This window comes from Phascolarctos cinereus, unplaced genomic scaffold (assembly GCF_003287225.1).
Source record: "Phascolarctos cinereus isolate Bilbo 61053 unplaced genomic scaffold, phaCin_HiC Scaffold_5;HRSCAF=322, whole genome shotgun sequence".
NCBI classification, from domain to species: domain Eukaryota; kingdom Metazoa; phylum Chordata; class Mammalia; order Diprotodontia; family Phascolarctidae; genus Phascolarctos; species Phascolarctos cinereus.
The window spans coordinates 97,790,017-97,813,481 of record NW_027555958.1 but is presented as its reverse complement, the minus strand read 5'-3'; the positions used below and the strand labels follow the sequence as shown (position 1 = coordinate 97,813,481).

At 37.0% G+C, this 23,465-nt stretch overlaps 1 protein-coding gene across 4 annotated transcripts in view; it reads left to right on the top strand.

Moving 5' to 3' along the window:
- Positions 1–23,465, top strand: part of SCAF8 (SR-related CTD associated factor 8) — a 104,002-nt gene that overhangs the window by 57,068 nt on the left and 23,469 nt on the right. For 2 of the 4 annotated variants that reach the window (XM_020986667.2, XM_020986665.2), the window contains 6 exons: positions 3,410–3,586; positions 4,670–4,749; positions 6,117–6,234; positions 19,368–19,499; positions 19,718–19,830; positions 21,067–21,260. In XM_020986667.2, coding sequence (XP_020842326.1) covers positions 3,410–3,586; positions 4,670–4,749; positions 6,117–6,234; positions 19,368–19,499; positions 19,718–19,830; positions 21,067–21,260 — 814 coding nt within the window. Of the gene's footprint in view, positions 1–2,548; positions 2,715–3,409; positions 3,587–4,669; positions 4,750–6,116; positions 6,235–19,367; positions 19,500–19,717; positions 19,831–21,066; positions 21,261–23,465 lie in introns of those variants that run through there. The other 2 variants (XM_020986668.2, XM_020986666.2) reach the window with 2 other exon arrangements.

Here is a 23,465-nt window from a genome sequence, read left to right as displayed (position 1 = left end):
ATCAGTAGTAAAATTTTTACCAATATTTTTTATGTTGAATGGTGGAATTTTTTGCATTTTATACTTTAAGATTAGGTCTCAATTATTCATTCAGTTCTTACTTTAACTGTGAAATATGCTAAACACCTAAGGTTAGGTTGTTAAAAAAAATAAAGTTGAAAGCTTTACTTTTAATTTTTTGGTTGCTATCACTGCCTTTGGTTTTTTGTTTTTTTTTTCCATCCCTATTTTCAAGCTCACCTGCTTAAAAAAAAGGCCATTTAGATCTAAACTTTCCATAATTTCAGAGAAGACAGGCGCTAGATAGCAATTTTATAAAGTGGGAATAGAAACTTAGGTGTATACTTTACATTCTCTAATATATAGATATAATGTTGAAGTAAAGATCAGATTGGTTAGAGTGAAGTAGAGGAAGTGCAATGAAGAAATCAGTCAACTTCTTTTTGCCCTTGATTTATCAGGATATGACTTCATTAATTTAGTTTCAGGCATGTATTTTCAAAGAAATATATTCCTTTTCGATATATACACATTTAGGTATTTAGTTCATTAATTCAAAAATTCTGTAATTTCAGAAGGCCTGAATTCTAATCCCAGCTTTACCACCTGCTGCGTGTGTGACCTTTGACAAGTCACTTAATATCCTTACCTGTAAAAATGAGGGGATTGAATTTTATGACTTCTAAGATTTCAGCCCCAAATATATGATAAATATAGGTACTTCCTCCAGTCAAGCCTTTGCCTTTCTTTACCTTGGTAGATGGTTTCATTAGTTACTGTGCCCACAGTAGTTCATTACTTAACTAACTTTCTGGTGTTAATCTTTCCCTGGAATTATCTTAGTCTACAGACAAGGTGGAAAGTCTTTTGGGCTACTGTTTAAAACCTTTCCAACTTAATGGGGCTTTCTAAAACTTAAGAGTGCATTGGTATTGCCATGATGTGACATTGAAGTAGGATTTCTTCATTGGATATTTATCTGGATATGCTTAGTCATATAAAGACCCATATTTCTCAGACATGTCATTTAATTTTGTATTATCTTCCTATTTCCTTCTCTTTCCTATATATTATATATTCAATTCAATATTTAACTACCCGTCAAATGCTAGAGATACATAAGCAAAAATTAAATGATTTCTGCCTTCAAGAAGTTTGTACTTTACTAGGGGAAGGAAATTGTTAAAATCTGTAACAAAAGAGCTATTACAATATAATAGTGGGAAATAAGATATTTTTAAGAGCTTTTCAAGGGATGGTAACAAAAGATATTGTTAGGACAGATAGGTGGTGTGGTGGTTAGAGCACTGGCCCTGGAGTCAGGAGGACCTGAGTTCAAACCCGGCCTCAGACATATAACACTAACTAGCTGTGTGACCCTGGACAAGTCATTTAATCTAAATTGCATCACGAGAGGAAAAAAAAAAGATATTTTTTAGGAGATTGTACCTAAGCTGAATTTCAAAAAGTGCAAGATGATCTAAGAACAGAAGCAAAGAGAGAATATATTTTAGGCATGGGGGACACAGGAAATGAAATATCTAATTTGCGACCAGTTTTGTTTGGCTGGAACGTTGAATGCACAAAGGGATATAATCAAGTCAAGTCAGCAAGTATTTATTAAGCATGTGCTATGTTCCAGGCACTCTACCAAGGACTGGGGAATACAAAGAAAGATCCAGCACCACCACCACCACCACCACTCCATATTTCCCCCCCCCAAAAAAAAAACCCACCTCAAACTAGTCCTTGCTCTCAAGGGTCTTACAATCTAATGGGTGACACAGCATTTAAACAACTATGTCCAAACAAGAGATATATGTGTGTGTGTATAAATATATATATATATATATATGTATATATGTATATATATATGTGTATGTATATGTATATATATACATATGTATATGTATATACATATGTATATGTATATACATATATATACACATATATTATACACATATACATATATATATATATATATATATATATAAATATATATATAAAAGAGAGAGAGAGAGATAAATTAGAATAGAAATTAAATCTGAATGAGGGCCAGACTGAGTATACTCTTAAATTACATGAATTTAGGAAGTGGGGTGACCAAATCTTTGTCTTATAAATATTAATTTGTCAGTTGTGTAGAAGAGAGATTGAATTGGAGAGTGACATAAGTATTAAGATCTGTTAGTAGGCTGTTGTAGTAGTCTAGGCAAGAAGTGACAAGGGGTTCAACTAGGCTTGTGGCAATATGAATGGAAATAAAGGTTGGAGATAAGAGATAGTGATTGATTTAATGTAATATTGGCCGTAGGACATCATAAACTCCATCTCTCTTAGTTTACAAACTAATTATAGAGAATTCATCTGCCTAGCCCAATGTCACATAGCCAGTATCTGAGATGGGATTTGAATCCATATCTTCCTGACTCCAAGTGCCCTATCCCATCATATCTTACTTGTTGTGGAAGTAGCCTATCCCATTATATCGTGCTTGTTACATCATAGCATGTTGTGGGAGTAGAATCTATGAGGTGAAGCTCAGATAAGAAAGCTGAAGAAAGAAAGATTTAAGGGTGACACAAAGGTAACCAGCCTGGATAGCTAGAAGGATGATATGCCTTCAACAGAAATGACAGTGTTGGAGGACGAATGCTTGGGAGATGAGTTGTCTTTTGGACATGTTGAATTTGGGATACCAACAGGACATCCAGGTGATATTGTATGTCAGGTAGTTGGTAATGTAAAACTGAAATTTAGAAGAGAGATTAGGGCTGAATGTATAAGATCAACGAGCAGGAAAGGGATCGGTTAGTGAGGTTGGTTAAAGATGATGATTCAATAAGAGACACAGAAATAGTTGTCACACAAATAGAAAATGAAGCAAGGAAAGTGCCAATAGATGCCAAGAGAGAAAAGAGTGTCTTATGAAAGAGGATAACTGATGGTGTCAGAATCAACAAAGAGAACTGAGACTGAGAAAAGAATTTTTGGCAGTTGAGATGGGATTATAAAACAGTTGTAAATGGTTGAGAAGTGAGTAAATGGAATATAGATTCTGTCTCATAGTTCATGAAAGAGAAAGGATAAAATTATAGTTTGAACACATGGCAGGGTCAAGTAAAGTTTTATGATGAAATATACATGTGTTTGTAGGCGCTCAGTATAAGGATTCAGAGAAGTCACTGGAATAAAGAGAGATAAAAGAGATTGGAAATTATTAAAGGGCCAAGCTCTTAGAGGAGATTGGAGAGAATGGAATTGAGTGCATAGGAAGTGGGATTGTAACTTCCCCATGGCATAGATAATTGAATGTGATCTACTGGTGTTTTTGGAAGTTGGGGATGTTTCTATTAAAAATTCCGTTTAAGTTTTGTTTCTTTACTCAATCATTTTTCTCTTTCGTCAGCTTCAACAATTAATACAGACACTACAGATTCAACAGCAGAAACCACAGCCTTCACTACTTCAAGCACTGGATGCTGGTCTTGTTGTTCAGTTGCAAGCCTTGACTGCACAACTTACAGCTGCGGCTGCAGCAGCCAATACTCTCAATCCATTGGAACAGGGAGTTTCTTTTAATAAGGTATGCATTAAAAGCAGCATATTTGATTTATTTTGTGTTGTGTTTTTAGTTAAAATCCTGTTTGATGATTTAAATTCTTTGTGTGTCTGTTGAAACTTATTTGATTAGGTATTAAAATGAGAGCCATATTAGAGCATTTTGAATGTGCCTTGGACTTAAGAGCAGATTCCCTTTTTATTAGTGGTTTTTTGGGCTTTTAAGTGTAGGAAATATTTGTAAATTTCAAAATGAAGCTTTTAAAAATATTTTTTCTAAAAGAAGGTAAAATAATAAGTATTTTTCTGACTCAAATTATTATTTCTTGAAATTTGTTCCTACTGATACTGCTAATTAATTAATCATAATTTTAACATCTAGTCTTCCGTTTACTTAAAATTGACTAATATGTTAGAACATAAAAAAGTAGAATGAACCATACCAGTACTTATTGCACTGTATAGTTAATTTGAGATCTAGGTATAAAATATATTCTAAGATTTTAATAATAGCTCATATTTATATAGCTCTTCAATATTTATAAAGTACTTTTCCCACAATAACCTTGCAAAGTAGAGGTATAAGTAGTATTCCTATCTTACAGATTAGGAAATTAAGGCCCATTATAATGAAGTGACTTCATAACAGGAGTTGAAGTCAGGATTTGAATTCAGGTCTCCTGCCTATCAATTGCTTTTTATTATGCCATATTGCTTCTCTTAATAATAAACCATTTTACAGTGGACCAAAAATTTATTAGGGTGATAGATATATTATACTTCAGCACTTTTGTAAATGCCCTTTTAATGCAATTCTTCTTATTTTTATTAAAAAATAAATGTTCATTTATTGGCTTCTACAGTTTCTACATGGAAAGTTTATTGTTTAGTTCCTGAAGTATGATTTACCTGAAGCATCAGCCATTTGACTCACGGATTATACTAGCAGTAATAGAAACAACTTGTTTTGGTCATCTAGTTCCTGAGTTATTATTTTCAATGGGCTATTTTATTTTTAAAAAGCAAGAAACTTGATATATCATTTTAATATTAAAAGTCAACATTAGCACGAAGCCCATTGATCTAATAATTTTTTTCCCTCTCTTAGAAGTTGATGGATAGATTTGATTTTGGAGAAGATTCTGAGCGCAGTGAAGAACCTAAAAAGGAAACTACATCTTCCCAGCTGTAAGTATTACATTATTCTTTTTAATTTTGAGCAAAATATTGTCAGGTAAAATATGTGTTTGAATTTTAGGTAATATAACATTTTGTCCCTTGAACTGGTTGAAAATAAATGTTTCCTGAATTAAATTGAATTGATAGGTCAGAGGAGCAGCTGTTTAGCTTCAATCTGAGGAATTTCAGCTTCACTAAATTTTGGGACAAATGGCTGCTACTTTGATTACCTGGTTTTTGTAAGGGTTTAGGGTTTTAGTCAATATCTGTTCAAGAACAGTGATAAACATCAACACCAAAAGAGGCTAATGCATTATTTTCCTGCCAAACTAGTCTTTAAAATATAAAACTGTTGTGAGACCATTTTGAATTATAGGAAAAGCTTTCTTACCTGTGATGTCAGAAGTAGGATACCGCTCAGACAGTGTACTCAGAATACAACAGGATGTAAAAAGTAGGAAGAGGAGACTTTTTAGAAGATGAGTTTTATATTTTTAGTTACAGTAGAAGAGGACCTTGCATTTCAGTTTGTCCAACTTCCTCTCACATGGAAAAACTTATTCATCACCTCTTGACAGATTGACCTCCAGTAACACCTCATTCTACACATGCACAGCTTTTATTATTAGAAATTTCTGTTAGGTTAAATTGATTTCTTTATTGGTTTTAGTTTTCCATTTTACTGAAACAGAACTAGTTTTGATAGCCCTTCAGATACTTTGACAACTGTCTTTTCTCTTCTAGGCTATACATAAATCAGTTTCATTATCTATTCCCTGTGTGACTTTTTGATATTCTTTCAACATTATTATTACCTTCCTCTTGGCACATTGTAATTTAATATTCTTCTTATTGACCCATTGTTTACTGATCATGGCATAATATAGTGGAACTACTACTACCTCTCTTGAATTGGACACTGAATACTTCTATTAATTAGCTTAAGATTGCATTAGCTTTTCTTTTGGTCAGCCATCACTGTTAGCTCGTAATGAAACTTGTGGTCAGTTGAAGTCATGAGCTAGGTCTACTGTTATCCAGAAGACATAATCATTATAGCCTAAGTTCTGTAACTATTTTTGTAAAGATTTAATACATCAAATATTACTGTAGGCATAATTATAAAATTTTCTAGATACAGAAGTTTCTAAAAACTCTATAGCAATACATGAAAATAATTCAGAGTCCTATTAATTAGAATGCTATTCATGAAAAGAATTTCCATTTAGATTTCAGACTAACGAGCCCAATCTATAGGACAGGTGTTTTACTGAATTGAACGCTTGCTTTTTTCAAATTAGAAAGGTTATATATTTTTCATCCAATTGTAGTAGAATTGATTGTCATGTTGTTTTTGCCTGCTTTTTTCTTTTTAGCCCACATGTTTCAGAATCTGTAAACAACTCAATTTTTCATCAGTTAGCAGAACAGCTGCAACAACAAAATCTTGAGCATCTTCGACAGCAGCTTCTAGAACAGCAGCAACCTCAAAAGGTATATATATAACCCCATCTTGTGGTACTTAAGAGTTATTACCTCCTCTCTACAAAAAAATTAACTTCACACATTCTAACTTAATTTTGGATAAAGGATTATAAATGAGCTGTTTGGCGTGTTTTCTTATTGGTTTTTTTTTGGGTTTTTGTTTTTGTTTTTGTTTTTTTTTTTTTGCGGAGGCAGGAAGGAATGAGTCCCATAGCTATACTTTAATGATCTAAAGAATGATCTGTGGGGGAGCTCTTTCAAGGGAGAGAATTGCTGGGACACTGAGATAAGCGACTTGCCCATAGCCATGTAGCCAGTATATGTCAAAGGTAGAACTCTTAAGGCTAGTTTTCTATTCATTCCATTCTGCTTCTCTAACAGAATTTTATTTGTTTACCCCTTCCCAAAATGTAGAGGATCTGTCTCCAACGTTCTCAGTTATTCTCAGAAAGCTTAATCTGTTCTGGTAACTGTTTGAAAGGCTCTCGGAAGTAACCAAAATCCACTCAGGCTAACAAATGAATCTTTTCTAAGAGTCTCACTGTCTAATGTTTTGAAATAATTTCTATGCATTTTAGCAGCAGTGGAAAGAAGAAAAATAACTTGTGTTTTTATTACTACTTTAGAGTTTTTGAAAGACTAACATTTGAATAATTTTCCCATTTGGAGGAAAAAAGACAAGCAGAGGTGTCAGAACTAATTATTACTTTTTATCCTTTCTACCCAGTCACTCTAACAGCTTAGGTGAAAAATCAAGTCAGTCCAGAATTGATTTCTATGTTCCGTGCACTGTGCTATGTTGGAATGGGAGTGGGGAGCATCCAAAGAGTTCCTGTAATATAGTGGTAGAAACAATGTATAGAAAAACAGGTACTTTTAAGATATGTACACATTTATGCCAGGGGATTCATTGACAAAAAGAAAGGCTCCATAAACACCAAATAGAGCAGCAGCTTTTTGTGGTAGTGAAAACTGGAAACAAAGTAGATATCAAATTGGGGCATGGCTAAACAAATTGTGATACAAGCATGTAATAGAATATTATTGTACTAAAAGAAATAACAAGCATTATGAATAATATAGAGAAAAGTGAAAAGATATATACTAATAGAAAATGAAGTAAGCGGAGTCAGGAAAACAGTGAATTAATAGTTATGTAATGGAAGTCTAAAGAACAACCACAGAACAGTTGAAATTCGAAGTTATAAAATTACATAAAGACCAATTTTGCTCCAAAGGTGAAGTGTGCACCCCTATTTCTTATACTGCCACCTCTGCTCTTATGTCAAGTTTGGGGTACTCAGGTGTAAAACATTGTGTTTCATCTGCTGATTTTTTTTAGAGATTCTATTTTGAGGGACATCTCTTAAGAAGAGGGAGGGATAGATACAGAGAAACTTGTGAATGATGTGAGTGAGGTCAAAACAAAAGATTTGAGTAAAAATCATTTTGCAAAAAGATTTTTAGAGAGTAGATATAAGGCAGTCTAAGAGGGGAAAGCACTAGTGGCCAGAATGATTGGTAAAAGTCTCCTGTAGTAGGTGGCACTTGAGAAAAGTCTCAAAGGAAGCCAAGTGTTCTAAGAGTCATACGTGAGGTGCCTTTTAGGAATGGTGCATGGCTTGTGCAAAACTGGATCACAGAATGCAGGAGGGGGTGTAATGTCTAGCAAGGCTTGAAAAGTTTGGGACCAGGTTGTATAGGGCTTTAAAAATAAAGAGGAATTTATCTCTGATTCTGGAGACAATTGGCAGTGACTGGAATTTAAGTAGGAGAATGATGTAGGTTTTTACTTGAGAAAAACACTTGCAGTATAGGGGAGAGACTTGAGCAGGAAAACAATTAAGATGCTATTGCAGTAGTCTAGGCAAATCCAGAATAGTCCCTGCCCTCAAGGAGCTTAAATTCTTATGGCAGACTGAATTAAAGTGGTAACTATGTTAATAGAAAGAAAGAAGTTGGGCTCAAGAGATATTAAGTTGTAAATACAGCAGCATTTGGCAGTTGGTTGAATATAATGAGTGAAAGGAGAGTGAGGACTCAAAGATAATGCCAAGATTATGAATCTGGGAGACTTGAAGATTGATGATGCCTTTACCCAAAATAGGGACATTTGGAAGAAGGTTGGGGAGGGTTCTGTTTTGAATGTGTTGAATTTGAAATTTCTTTGGGACATCCACTTTGAAATGTCCAGTAGTTGATAGGTAATGTGTGGGAATGAAATTCAGGGGAAATCTCAGAGCTCGATTTTTAGAATTGTAATTCATCTGCATAAAAATGATTAATTAAACCAAGGGACACTAATGTGGTCACCAAGAGAGAACATAAGAAAAAAGAGGAGGGAACCCAGCCAAAGCTTTGGAAAAGACCAACAGTTAGAGGTCATGATCTGGATGATGAAACAGTACTGGAGACTGAGACAGACTGGAAAAGAACTAGGAGTAAGTTGTTTCAGGGAAAACTAGAGATCGGAGAGTACTCTAGAGAAGTGGGTGGTCACCACTGTCAGATACAGAAGATCTAGGAATCATCTGCATAGAGATAATAATTTAACTTCTAAAGTTGATAAGATCAGCAAATGACAGTTTATAGAGAGAAGAGGTCCCAGGACCGAATTTTGAATAACTCCCACATTTATATGGATGAGTTTGAGAAGGACAAGTAGGAGGAAAACCAAGACAGAGCAGAGTCATAGAAACATATAGAGTAAAGAAAATATCCAGGAGGAGGGGTAAGGACTGAGAAAAGAACTTTGGTAACTTTGGAGAGGGCAGTTTTGTTTGAAAAATAAACTCATTTTTTAATCAGATCCCAAAAAGGGAAATAATATTTAGTGACCGTTTTATCTAAAACTGTCTTGTAAACTCAAAGAAGATTTTTTTCCCCCTCTTACAGTGCCTACACTGCTCTGAGGTTTTGGGTTAATAGGTGGCATATATATATATATATATATATATATATATATAATTTTTCCATTTTCTTCCTTTTTTATTTAAATGTGTATAGGATTCCTTTGGATTGTCCCACTTTAAATATTTGTCATATTAATTTGAGGAGTAATGTAATAACCAATTAATATAGCACTGAACTTTAGCTGTCATTAATATTAATATTTTAAAACTGAATTTGAAAAAATCTTTAGTGTTTTTCTTTAGCTGTTAGAATCCTCATCCATTTGTTAGAACATCTAATAATTTAAATTCTCATGCATTAACAGGCTATGGAAGACGGGGGCATCATGGAAAGGAAATTAGTAAACAAGTATTCTATTCTTGATTGACTTAGAATCAAATGAGGGAAGAGGAAGAAACAAGTAATGGCCTGTTTTTTAAAAATATATATGTATTTCCACGGAGTTAGATAATAGTCAAGGTGTCACATCAGCATAATGTTGGTGTTTTTGAAATTATTTTTGAATTAAAACAAGATTAATGTCCATTCCTTTGGTAGACTCTCCTAATTACAATTAAGAATCCTTTTTTGTACACTCAGCATGTATTCTGTTTGTCCTTTATTAAGAGAGGAGAAATATTGAATGCTTGCTTGAGGAGTGGAAAAGTCAAGTGATAAAAGTTTTTTTTAAGGGTGAGGGAGTATGTTTGAAAGTAGCAGGGAAGGAGCCAGTGAATAAGGAGAAATTAGAGATTAGAGAGGGGGTAGAATGAGGGAAGGGAAAGCCACAAGAGAAGATCAGATCACCCCATTGACTAGGATTGGCCTGACTAGGAGAAGGTTCAACTCTTCATCAGAGAATGGAGCAAGGCAGAAAATGAAGGATGGTGTCAAGGGATTTTGAGAAGTAGAATAGGAAGAATAGGAATCTCACAAAAGATGATTTCTCAGTAAACTGGAAATATAGTCTTCTGAGGAAGGGTTGGTATGGGAGTCTTGAGGAAAGAAGAGAAAGTTTGAAATAGCCCCTATAGGAAGTGAGAAATGTTTAATAAAGTGCCAGCTGTGTGCCAGGCACAGTGCCAAGTGCTGGGGATACAAATTAAGGCAAAAGATGATCTCTGTTCTCAAGGAGCTTACACTCTAATTGGGAGATAAAATGCAAATATCTAGTTCAAACTAGTTATATGCAGGATAGATAAGAAATAATGGATAGAAGGAAAGAACAAGAATTAAGAGAGATTGGGAAGGACTTCCAATGTATAAAGGTGGAACTTTAGCTGGAAATTAAAGGAAGCCAAAGAAGCCAGTAGGTGGACATGAGGAGGAAAAGCATTTGAGGCAGGCATAGGGGATAACAAGTAAAAGTACCCAAAGCTGAGAGATGGAGTTTCTCTTCTGAGGAACTGCAAGAAGGCTAGTCACTGGCTTGAAGAGTATTTGAAGGAGAAGGTGGCATAAAGTTTAAGGAGGGTAGAAAGATTATGGCAGGGAAATGCGCAGTGAAGGACTTTGAACACCAAATAGAGGATTTTTTTATTTGATCATGGAGGTGATAGGGTGGCCCCAGAGTTTATTTGAATTGGAGCAGATGATATGTTGGGGCTGCACTTCAGGAAAATCACTTTGACAGCTGAGTGGCAGATAGACTGGAGTAGGGGGAGATTTGTGGCAGTGAATCAGCCAGCAGGCTATTGCAGTAATTCAGGTGTGAGGAGTGCCTGTATCAAGGTGGTATCAGGAGGGTATTTAAGAGATGCAGCAAAGGTAGAATTAACAGCTCTTGGCAATGTATTGGATATGATGGGAGCTAGAGTGAATAAGGAGTTGAAAATGACACCGAGGTTGGAAGTCTGAGGGACTGGGTCTTTGACAGTAATAGAGAGATTTGGAAGGGGAGAGGGTTCTGGGAGAATTTTAATGGGTTATTTGGATATGGTGAGTTTTGAGATGTCAGCAGGACTTCCAATTCAAGATGTCAAATAGGAAGTTGGAGATTTAAGACTGAAGGTCAACAGAGAGGTCAGAACTGGTTAAGTAAGTTTGAGGATCAGAAATCACCAAATGCAGTATGCTGTAGACATGATTAGCAAATATGACCTGAATAAAGATGTAGCAAAGGAGACTGACAAGAAGCTGTTAGATAGGAAGGAGGAGAAGCAGGGGAAATAGTGAACTGAAAACCTAAAGAGAAGACGGTCTCAAGGAAGAGGTGATCGGCAGTGTCAGAGGCTACAGGAGAGGTCAAGAAGGATGAGAATTCGATAGAAACCTTTGGATTCGTCAGTTAAGAGATCACTGGTAACTTTTGAGAGAGAAGTTCCAGTTATAGAGAATTAAAAGAATGAGAGGATAGAAAACGCTATCCACATCCAAAGATTTGGATTGAGTTTGAATGCAGATCGAAGGATACTATTTGCAATTTTTTTCTTCTGTTTTGTTTTCTCTTTCTTGTGGTTCCTCCTATTGGTTCCAATTCTTCCTTACAACATCACTAATGGGAAAGTATGTTTAATAGGCATGTATATGTATAGCCTTTATCAGATTGTGAACCATCTTGGGGAGGGAGGGGGAGAAAAATTTAAAACTCAAAAGTTTATATAAGTGATTGTTGATAAATCAAAATAAGTTCATAAAAAGAAAAGAATGAGAGGAGCAGAAGTGGTGGCAGCTGTTGTAGATGGCCTTCTTAAGGAGTTTGACCACAAGATGAGAAATATGGGGCAATATTTAGCAGGGATAGATGGTTCGAGGGAGGGCTTTTTTGAGAATGGGGGAGACATGGGCATGTTTGTAGGCAGTAGAGCAGTGAGTAGACAAGGAGAGACTGAAGATAAGTGAGGGAGTAGGGAATCACAAAAGGGGTATTCTGCAGGAGAAGATGGGATGGAATGGGATTGATTGTGTGTGTAGAGGAGTTGGCCGTGGGAAGGAGGAGGACCACCTTATCCTGATAAGGTTGAAGTAGGAGATAGTGACAGAAGGCATTTGAGTGATATGAGATGAGGGGAGGAGGAGCTCTGGGAAAATGACAGGGAAGATGAAAAGGATTGCCATTCATTACCAAGAGCCTCATTGACATCAGAAAACATAAATTTTGGGGGGACTCACTTAGTGTGACTGTAGCTGTTAGCATTATTCACATTATATTGTGAAGAAATTTAAAAAGCCTGAGTGGCTGTTACTGTCTTTTTATATTCAGACAGTTTTTCCTCTTAATGATGTCACTATTTGGTTATAGTTTTTATTTCTAAGGTTGAGTAATTGTGAGTGCTGTCTTTCTTACTTCCCCTTCCAGCATATCGTTGATCATATTTATGATTAATAATATATAGGAGTTTACTTTTGGGCTTCAGTTATTTCTTCTGTAAAATGAAGAGGTTGGATCTTTCAGGTGTTTTTCTCGGTGTTTTTCTCTCTTCCTCTCTGTATCTCTCCCTCTCCCAGAATTTTTTATTGTAATAAGTAGAGTATCCTCATGACAAATTTGGTTTAATATAGCAAAAGTTTATTGAACGTCTGCTGAGTTTGTTTTGCTGATACTTTGGCCATCCTTTTTATCCAAAGAGAATAGAATACAAGGAAATAGTATTTAAGTCATTTGAGTTTTACAAGAGATTGTTTACAGGAGATCGTTTCTATAGGATAGAAAATTGTACTTAGCTACTTTCAGTTTATTCTCATCTAGAAGCATTGGTCTTTAGTAGAGAGTGGTCTAGTCCTATATACTTCTCCATGAAGAGAAGGGAAAGAATATATAATCCCTGGAGGAAAAAGTTGTTTAAAATTTATAATTAAGTTAGGCAGATGGAAGGGTACTCAAGTAAAAGGTAAACCAAAACATTTAAGTTTAACAAGATATTAAGTGGCTACTTATATTTATGTGACTTTTCCTTTCCTATATTAGTGTATTTTATTCTACTTATATCCTTTGTCCTTTGCTCTACCTTTCCAGCTTTATTTCATGCTACACCACCTTATATGCTATATTCTTGGTATGACCACTCACTGTCCCATACACATTGAAATCTCACCACTGATGCTTATTTACTTGTGTGACCAGGGTGTATGGAGTGTTCAGGGAGGACTAGAACCTCTGGTGTGAGGGCTTCCCAAGTCCTTTTCAGGACTGCTTATCCACCTTTGGTGTCTACCTGGCACCCAGCTTTTACCTGTGGTTCCAAGAAGCTGTAAGCATACAGAGCGGCCACACCTTGCTAAAAACTGTCTCAGCAGATTTGCTAAACCAGGTTCAGGGTAATCCACAAATACACTGGTGAATTAGGGGAATGTCTATGCCAAGCATGTGAAGACTTCTTCTGTCAAGATGGGCAGATGAGAGCAGTTTGTTCCAATGGGCCATTAAAGTGGTGGAAGCAGGTGCTATGGAGGGCTTAGAGTTTGGTCAAATGCTACATCCCTGCTTATCAACAGTTGTCTTGATTTTTGTCTTGCCACTGGACTTCAGTGACTTTGGAAGAGAGAGTGAGGCTGAAAACTGTATAACTCTGCTTTACTTAAATCCAATTCATGCTCAAATCAAGATGTCACTTACCCATTATTTTACTATTTTATTATCTTACTACTTAACTACTTTATTATTTTACTGTGTTATTATTTTACTATCTTACTATTTTACCTATCTTCAAGATCTGCAGTGACAGATGAGTAACAAAGCAGCAGGGGCTAATACACTGGGAACTGTAGTTAAAACACTGCATAAGAAGGCCCAGGGCATACAGTCATCTTCTCACTGGACTTATGCAGCAGTGGGATTAGGCAGCTCTGTGGGTGTCTGAGCAGCTTTTTTTTTTTCTTAAAGGCAGTTGGGGTTAAGTGACTCGCCCAGGGTCACACAGCTATTAAGTGTCAGTGTTTGGTCTGAGGTCAGATTTGAACTCAGGTCCTCCTGACTTGAGGGCTGGTGCTCGATCCACTTCGCCACCTAGCTGCCCCATGAGCAGCTTTTTTTAAGGACTATACTGCTTACTTCCTGGCATGAGGATTGAGCTAAAAAAGGTGCTCCCAGAATTGTCTGTTTTATCTAACCCTGGCATGTTTACCGTGCCAGGCAGGATCCCACCCTAAGGTCAAAACACAAAAAAAGTACAAAAATTTTTGTGAAAATGATTCCAGGCACCACTGGTACATGGAATGTGTGCATGCTCATGAACTACTTGAAATCCAGTAGACCTGAAAGACAAATAACTCTTGTTGCAAGAGAACTCAACTGGTATCACATCTAAATAGCAACTCTGAGTGGAACAAGGCTGGCAAATAAAGGCCATTTTACCAAAGTCAGAGCTGGATACATGTTTTTCTGAAGTGGCAGCTATGATGAATCAGATCTAATCTAGTAGAAAACTGGTGTGTTTCCCAAAAGGATTTAACAACAGGCTCATGACAGTGCGACTGCCACTTTTGCAGGAAAGTGCCATGCCATCATCAGTGCATGTGCTCCCACATAACAAGCCCCAGTGAAGTCAAAGAAAAATTTGTGAAGACCTGGAGATGCTTATCATTAATGTGCTGAAAGAGAACAAGCTTCTAATTTTGGGTAACTTTAATGCCAGAGTAGGCACAGACTACCAGGCACAGCAGTAAATTCTTGGAAGAAATGTAATTGGAAATAGCAACAGCAGTGGACACTTACTGCTGAAGACTTGTGCATCTCATGATATCATCACCAACACTGTTGTCTGTTTCCCTAAACTCAACAAAATGTCATGTGGATGTGCCCTCACAACAAGCTCTGGCATTTAATAGTCTGTGTCATTGTAAGGAATAAGAGACAGGATGTGAGAGAGATGAAGGAGATGTGTAGCACAGTATGCTAGACTGATCATAGACTTATCGTCTCCAAGCTGAGCATTCACATTCGACAAAAGCAGTGACCCCAAGGCAAGATGACTATCAAGAGATTCTATGTCAACAGATTAGAGGGATTCACCCTGCATGAACAGTTTTTTGCTGACCTGGAGGGAAAACTGAGTGAACACACATCAACAGTAGAGCAGAAAAGGAGTGGGCAGCTTTTAGAGATTTGGATACAGACTGCATTTGTTCATCTGGGCCAGAGCACTCACAGACATCAAAATTGGTTTGATGAAAATGATGGCATGAAATTCAGAAGCTACTAAACGAAAAATGAGAATTGCAGAGGACTTACCAGCAGGACAGTTCATATGTCTCTAAGAAGGCAGTGTTAAAATCCATCAAAAGTGAAGTACGAGTGAAGCTTAGAGGGTTTCAGGATTCTTGGCTGAGTAAGAAGACCAGTGAGATTCAGTTTTACACTAATAACAATAATCTAAAGCCCTTCTACAGTGCACTTAAGACTATTTATGGGCCAAAGACCTTTGGTGCATCTCTGCTACTCAGCACTGGTGGAACTGCACTGATCCATGATAAGGATTTGATCCTGAAAAGATGGGCTGAACACTTCCATGGTGTTCTTAACAGACTGTCATCAACCAGTACTGAAGCCATTGACTATATCACCCAGGTTGAAGTCAGTCCCTCTCTAGCTTAACTTCCGACTAAAGAAGAGGTATTGAATGCCATTAGACTCTTTTGTTATGGCAAAGCACCTGGTGCTGATTCCATTCCAGCAGATATCTACAAGGCAGGGGGTCCACTGCTTTTATAGAAGCTGTCTGAAATCTTCCAGGTTATATGAAAAGAGGAAGTTATCCCCCAGGAGATAAGGATACCTCCATTGTCCATCTCTAGAAAGGAAAAGTTCACAGGTTTTCCTGTGACAATCACCAGGGGTGGGGAGTAGGGGGGAAAGGTGGAATCTCTCAGTCATTGCTGGCAAGATTCTTGACAGAATCCTCCTTAATTGGCTGATCTTCACTTGTAAGATGGTCTCTACCCAAGAGCCAGTATGACTTCAGAAAGGGCTAAGGGATGGTTGACATGGTGCTGGCTGCCCAACAGCTGTAGGAGAAATGCCAGGAGCAGAATAGAGGTCTGTATACAACATTCATCAGCCTGACTAAGGCCTTTGATACTGTCAGTCATGGGGGCTTGTGGAAGATTATGGCAAAATGTGGTTGCCCAAAGAAGTTCATCAGTTTTGTATACCAGTTCCATGACAGCATACATACACAGGTTCTGAATAAAGGATGATGCTGTCACTCTTTCCCAGTCACCAATGGAGCAAAGTAGGGCTGTGTCCTTGTTCCCATGATTTTTAGCATGATGTTTTCTGTGATGTCATCAGATGCTTTCAGAAAGAACTAAAATGGCATCAAGGTCAACTACCAAACTGATGATAAGTTATTTAATTTGAAAAGGCCACAGGCCAAGACTAAAGTGAAGAGAGAGTTGGTGCATGACTTTTTGTTGGTGCAGATGATTGTGCACTCAATGCAGCCTCTGAGGCTGAGCTATATGATCAGAGTATGGATCTGTTCTCTGCCACTTGTGTTAATTTTGGCCTGACAATCAACAGTTCTCTGGCCAATACTGTACCATCTGTATGTGGATCCACTAGTTATAGCAAATGGAGAAATTTTGAATGCTATAGATAAGTTCAGTTACCTTGGTAGCATCCTTTCCAGGGATGTACAGAAAGATGATAAAGTTGATACACTCATTGCCAGAGCAAGCCCAGTGTTTGGGAGGCTCTGAAAGAAAGTGTGGGAGAGAAGAGATATTAGACTGCCTACCAAACTGAAGGTCTATAGACTTCATTGTTGTATGTTGTGAAATCTGGACAGTGTACCTGTGCCATGCCAGAAAATTGAGCTCCTTCCATTTGAATTGTCTTAGGAAGATTCTAAAGATTACCTGGCAAGATAAGGTACCAGACACTAAGGTCTTCTTTTGAGCTGAACTGCCAGGCAATCAAACTCTACTACAGACAGCATACCTTTGATGGGCTGGCGAAATGTATGTTTGTCTAAAACAGAGGTTCCCAAAATTTGGCCTACTGCCCTCTTTAAAAAAGAAAAAGAATTACTCAGCACCCCCCCCCCCCCAGGTTAGGCTAGGTTAACTCCTATTTTTATTCAGCACCCCCCAGTTGCACTCGGGACTACTACCTTCCCCTCCTCCCCCAATGTTCCAGCACCCCCTGGGAGCAATATTGTCCACTTTGGGAACCTGTGTGCCTAAAACTTTTATTTTATGGAGAATTCACACAAAGTTCAGAAGGAGCAATACAAGAACAATCTCAAGTTTTCTCAGAAGAACTTTAATTGATGGTGAGACATAGGAGACACTGGAGGATCTTCCATCATGGCATAATTACATCAAAGAAGGTGCTGTGCTGTGAGTAAAGCAGAATTGCAGTAGCTCAAAGGAAACATGAGATGGACAAATCCAGAGACATCTCTATCACACATGTTCAAACAGACTACTTGTGCCCGTCCTATGGTAGGTAGAACCTTCCAAGCTTATGTTGGACTAGAACCTTCCGAGTTCATGTTAGACTGATCAGCCACAATCAAACACACTGTACCTTGACCTTGACATAATGATGTTACTGGGCCTCTTTGAGTACAAAGTTGAACAACAACAGCTGTATGACCTTGGGCGCTGAAACTGTCTGAGGCTCATTTTCCTTACCTGAAAATGGGGAGTAGAGTTTAGACTACACAAGAGGGTATCATACACAAGGCCTGCAACACTCCTGAGTTCTACCTGAACCAGATTAAATTATTATTGGGAAATAGTTAACAAAACACAATAAAACATGGATACTACTACATTTAAAACCCAAGTCAATATGCAGCTCTTAGAGATCCTTATATATGGATTACTGGCTACCATTTCTATTTGAGTTTGACATCACTGGACTGGATGATCTCTGAGGTTCCTTCCAGCTTTTAAATTTATGATCATCTCACCTTCCACCCCCATATACATACATTCACACCCACCCACAGATAGTTTCCTGCTTCTGTGCACATCATTCGTTATGTCTGGAATACTTAAGGAATTTCTGCTTACCTCTTCAAAACTCAACTAAAAATGTTACCTCCTTTAGGAATCCTCCCTCATCAGCCCAGTTAGTGATGACCTTTCTCTTCTTAGATCTCAGACACTATTTTTCTTCAATTTCAGCTGCCACTGCTTCACCCAGAGATGTACTGGTAAATGTTTAATGACTAGTTTTCCCAAAACACACTAGTTTCCCAAAACATATCAGTTTAATCTATATTATTAACATTTTCTCCATAGTTTTCTTAAGTTTAGACAATCAATAAAACAACCACCTTCTGATTTGTAGAATTTGTTTCAGAGTTATACATGAAACTTTAATAATCAACCCTTATGTGCCTGTGTAAGCCAACTCCAGGACACTCCTGATCTCACTACTTCTGCCTTTCTTCAAGATTACCTTGTGTCAGTTTTGTGTATACTTTATATGTGCATATTGTCTCATCTATTAGAATTAAGTTCATTGAAGGCAAATACTTTTTGGCTTTTATCCTTTTATCCCTAGTGCCAAGCATAGCACCTGGCACTTAGTGGACCCTTAATAAATGCTTGATAGATTGTTCTGATGAATGTACATAGGGAGATTTAACTTGAAGAAGAGAAGACTTCAGGGTACCTGATTGCAGTTTTTAAGTGTTTGGAGAACTACTATCATACAGAATCAATCAACAAGCATTTATTAAACATCTGTCAAGTACCTATACAAGGTATGGTGGGATTAGATTTATACTGAAGTGCTCCAAAGGGCAGAACTAGGAGCAGTGAAGTGGAAATTATAGAGGCTAATTTCAGATCTATTGTAAACTTCCCAACAATTAGAGCTATTCAGAAGAGCACTGTGCTCCCTTGGGAAGTACTGGCTTCCCGTCATTGGAGGTTCTCAAACATATGTTGATTGCTGACTTGTCAGTGATTTTATGGACACTCTGCTGCCCTCCCCCTATGTGCCCACCCCTCACCCTCCCCAACCCCCCCCCCAAAAAAAAGCACCAAGTCTAGAGTCAGGGTCAGAAAGACCTAAATTCACATCCAGCCTCTGACACTTCACTCTTGTCTACCTCTGTTTTCTCACTTGTAAAATGGGGATACCTACCTCTCAGATTGTTGGGAGGATCTAACAAGATATTTGTAAAGAGCTTAGCAAAGTGTCTGGCACGTAAGAGGCATTTAAAAAATGTTTGTTTCCTTCCTATTTAATCTATTTTATGGCATTAGGTGCACTGGAATACATATGAAATTATGTCCATATGTCAAATTGGGATATGATGACATTTTCCACTATGCACTATTTTCTGTAGGTAACCACTCAAGAGAATCCAGAAAGTACATTTGGTTCAGAGCACTCTGCATCACCGTCACAGGGAAGTAGCCAACAGCAGTTCCTTGAACCTGAGACAAACTTGGATGATTCTATAGATATTCAGCAACAGGTAAAACTTTTAATTTATAGGTCTAGGATTTCTATTATAAGTTATAGATTAAAAATGCTGCCACTTTTATAGTATACTTTTAAAGGTAACTAAAAACAGTGAGTGTTGAAATGCTCTGATAATTACTTCTTAAGGCTGTTATCTTTGGTATAAAATTTGCTTTGAATGTTGTCAGGATGTTTTCTTTTGCTGACTTTGTTGTTCTTTTCTGTGTCAAGGACATGGAGTTAGATGAAGGGCAAGATGTTGCTGAAGAAGAGATATTTGAGCAAGAAGAAAAGAAAGTGCCTGTTCGCTCTAGATCAAGAACACATTCAAGATCTCGTTCAAGGTTTTTTAATCCTTAATATTTGAAGTGGACATTTGTGCTTTAAGTGTGGTCTTTGTACTTTTACCCAAGATATAAGGATATTACTGTTCTGGACATAATAACATCCTTTTCTTCAATTGGCAGTTCTTTTAGAATTAAGTGAAATGATGTAGTTATGCAGAACTTTGAAACTGACTTGTATAACATTTTCTGCTACTCAAAAAGTACTTTCATGAAAGTATATTTAAGGATTTTTAAAATCAGCCTGCTAATTATATCATGTAACAAAGCATTGTGTGACTTAGGATTTTACCCGATTTTGCATAATTACACTAAGTTAGCTATGACCAGTAGGGGATATAAAGAATCATTTATGAGGGCAGGTAGATGGCACAGTTGATAAAGTGCTGAACCTGGAGTCAGGAAGACTCAATTTTTCTGAGTTCAAATCTGGTCTCAGACACTTAATAGCTATGTGACCCTGGGTAAAATCACTTAACCCTGTTTGCTTTAGTTTCCTCATCTATAAAATGAGCTTTAGGAGAAGGAAATGGCAAGCCATACACAACTGAAAAACAACTGAACTTATTTGTGAAGTAGTGATATTTAGCCATCCGAACTACATTTGTGTTGCAAGCTTAAAAATTTAGAAGATAAATCATTCACTGGGGCTTTTTGTGATAATGAGATCTCATTTTAGGTCTCAGAGAAACAGTGTTGGTCCATTAGATTCAGAGAATTTTGAGCCAGAATGAATTTTACCAGTCCTCTAGTCCACTTTGCTGATTTTATGGATAAACAGTGATGAACTTCAAACTCACCTCCTCTGACCCCTAATCCAGTGTCCTAACAGTTGCCACACACAGTGATATCTTTATCATCATTCCTGCTTTACTATCCCTCATGCCAACAGTGTTGTTTTACTAGGAAAGCTGTAGTGGAAGAGACACAAAAAAAGGTGAAGATCTTCCTTAGATAACATGTTTCACTTCCACCCACCCTCCTCACCTCATGAAACACAGCTTTGGGGTCTGTGGGTGTACAGACTGGCTGAGCAAAGATAGAAGAAATTATGAATTTTGACATATAAATTTCACAATGAGATCTTTTGAGACTCATCTGTAATAGAAAAAGTATAAGGACCAAGGCAATAGTGGTAGTCCCAACTGCCCCTTTCTCTTGAAATCTGAGCCCCTTCAAATAGAACTTGCTTATGAGGTATTCAAAAACATATAGTATGTGTGTATTTTTTAATAGGTCACCAAGAAAACGAAGGTCCAGGTCACGATCTGGTTCTCGAAAGCGCAAACACAGAAAGCGATCTCGCTCACGGTCAAGAGAAAGAAAAAGAAAATCTTCCCGTTCTTACTCTAGTGAAAGAAGAGCTAGGGAAAGGGAGAAAGAAAGACAGAAAAAAGGATTGCCTCCAATCCGATCTAAAACATTAAGTGGTAAGTATCATCCACTCATATTCCTAGGTCCTTTACCTTTAGGGAAAACTAGAGAAGTTCTTTTCCACTGTGAATCCTGTTACTGAGTATTTATTTGAATGATAATTTGTGGAAAGAAAAGTATACAAATTAGTGTAGTAAAAAAAAGAAAGTAATAAGCAGTCTCCTACAACAACTTATTTTACTTCCCAAGTCATTAGGATTAAATAAATAAATATGGCTTTCTAACATCTCTGGCAATTGCAACTGATTTCTTAGTGCTGCATAGTTTCTATTAATAAATGCAATTTAGAAAACAGTTATTAGTCATGTCATACTTTCAACTCCCATTTCTTTTCTCGACAGTGGCCTTTTATTAAAGAAAATTTCCCTTTTTCACAAATATAACCATACTACACATACTATGATACCTGTGTATCATAGTATAGCCCAGCCCCAAATTTGAATTTGATTCCTTTTACTTCAGACTTCAGGTTCGGTGCCCTGCTAGCATTGGTTTTTGCTTTTTGCTAATGAAATTACATTATTTTTTGTTCTTATGAGAAACTATTAAGACACAAGTATACCTCTCTCATAGAAAGACAACACAAACTATACTCTATTGATAACTAAGTAATAGAATAGTTAGCATTTATATAGCAGGTGTAAAAATCATGATTGCACGCATAAAATAAAAAAGTATTAAGGGTCTTATGCTAGAGGCAGTATAAATTGTAGATAAGAGACAGACCCTTTGGATATTGACAGTGTTCAATAAGGGCAAAGCACTCAGCCTATCCATTAGCCCTCCTTTTTATAACAAGGACATCAAGTTTATGTTACCCTACTTAGTCTCTTTTGGAATAAAAAGGGGAAAAAAGTTATGTGTGTGTTTGAACAAGGTTTGAAAACATTTTAAAGAGTTTTTGGCCCCAGGATCTTTCTGCTTCAATTTTTGGAGGTCAGATTCATTTTCCTTTTGGTTGTCTTATTCCAGTAGTGTAGGATGGGAAAAATTTGGCTTTTGGACACACTCTCACCCCACCCTACCTCTAGGTTTCAACATCAGATATCATCTTTCCCTTTTTTGTATGTTGTACTGGAACTCAATACTCTTACATGGTTTGGGGGGAGGGGGAGAGGAGGAAATGGGACACTGGGTGTGGAGTCAGAGGATCTGGGTTTTTAGGATCTGCCATTCACTATCTGTTGGACCTTGGGCAAGTCCCTTCGTTTCTCTGGGCCTCAGTTTCCTCAGCTGTTAGACTAGAAGGTTTATAACATCCTTTCATTTCTAAATTTATGAGCTGTTGCTCTCTGTCCCTTTGATAAAGAGAGATTCTTACCATTCCCAGCTATGGGCAGTAGATAAAGGAGGGATGGGTGGAGGGATGTTGAAAGAGTGTTGAAATTCACTTCTGATTAGATATCTGTATCGTGAATTGGAGGTTAAGGGATTCTTGAGAAGGAAAGTATGACCCAACTTTCTAGTCACTGTTTAGAATGATAATGAAGCTATTAGTTTGCCATGTTTATTTATCTACAAGCTAACCACTGACTGATTACTTAATATGATAGCTAGTAAGCCTCCCTACTTCATTCTCTGCTGATTTTCAGCTGAGGTGAAATTTCTTGTTTTCCTTAGTTGGCCATCGTATCAGTTGTAAATCTCCAATAACTTGGGGATATTAGATCTACATACTTCAATTCTATTAGCATGTTCACTTGGCCCTACCCAGGGGTACATAATATATTCATCAAGTTCATAGTCTCAGTCCTGTAAAGACCAGCTTAAAGTTTTTATGGTTCATGTTTTACCATTTAACAATACATGACCCACATTGTCACAATGAAATGGCCTTTATTCAAGTTAATTTATGTGTAAGGTAACCCACAAGTTAGATTATAAATCTTTTTCTTTAGAACCAGTGTACAAACTCCTGTGATTAAAGAGATCTTTAATGCATATAAAATGTTGTTAACATTGGAAATTGAAACCTGATGAATATGTATTTTCTAATTGTTCTTTCCTCCCAAGAGCCCTAACCTGTAGTCACATAAAAAATTTGCATTATACAAATAAAATGCTTTAAAAATTACATTTTAAAGTAATGCAGATTGTTAAACAGTAAAAATGAGTGTTTTTCAAAAACAGTGAAAGAGGGGCAGCTAGGTGGTGCAGTGGACAGAGCACCTGCCCTGGAGTCAGGAGGACCTGAATTTAAA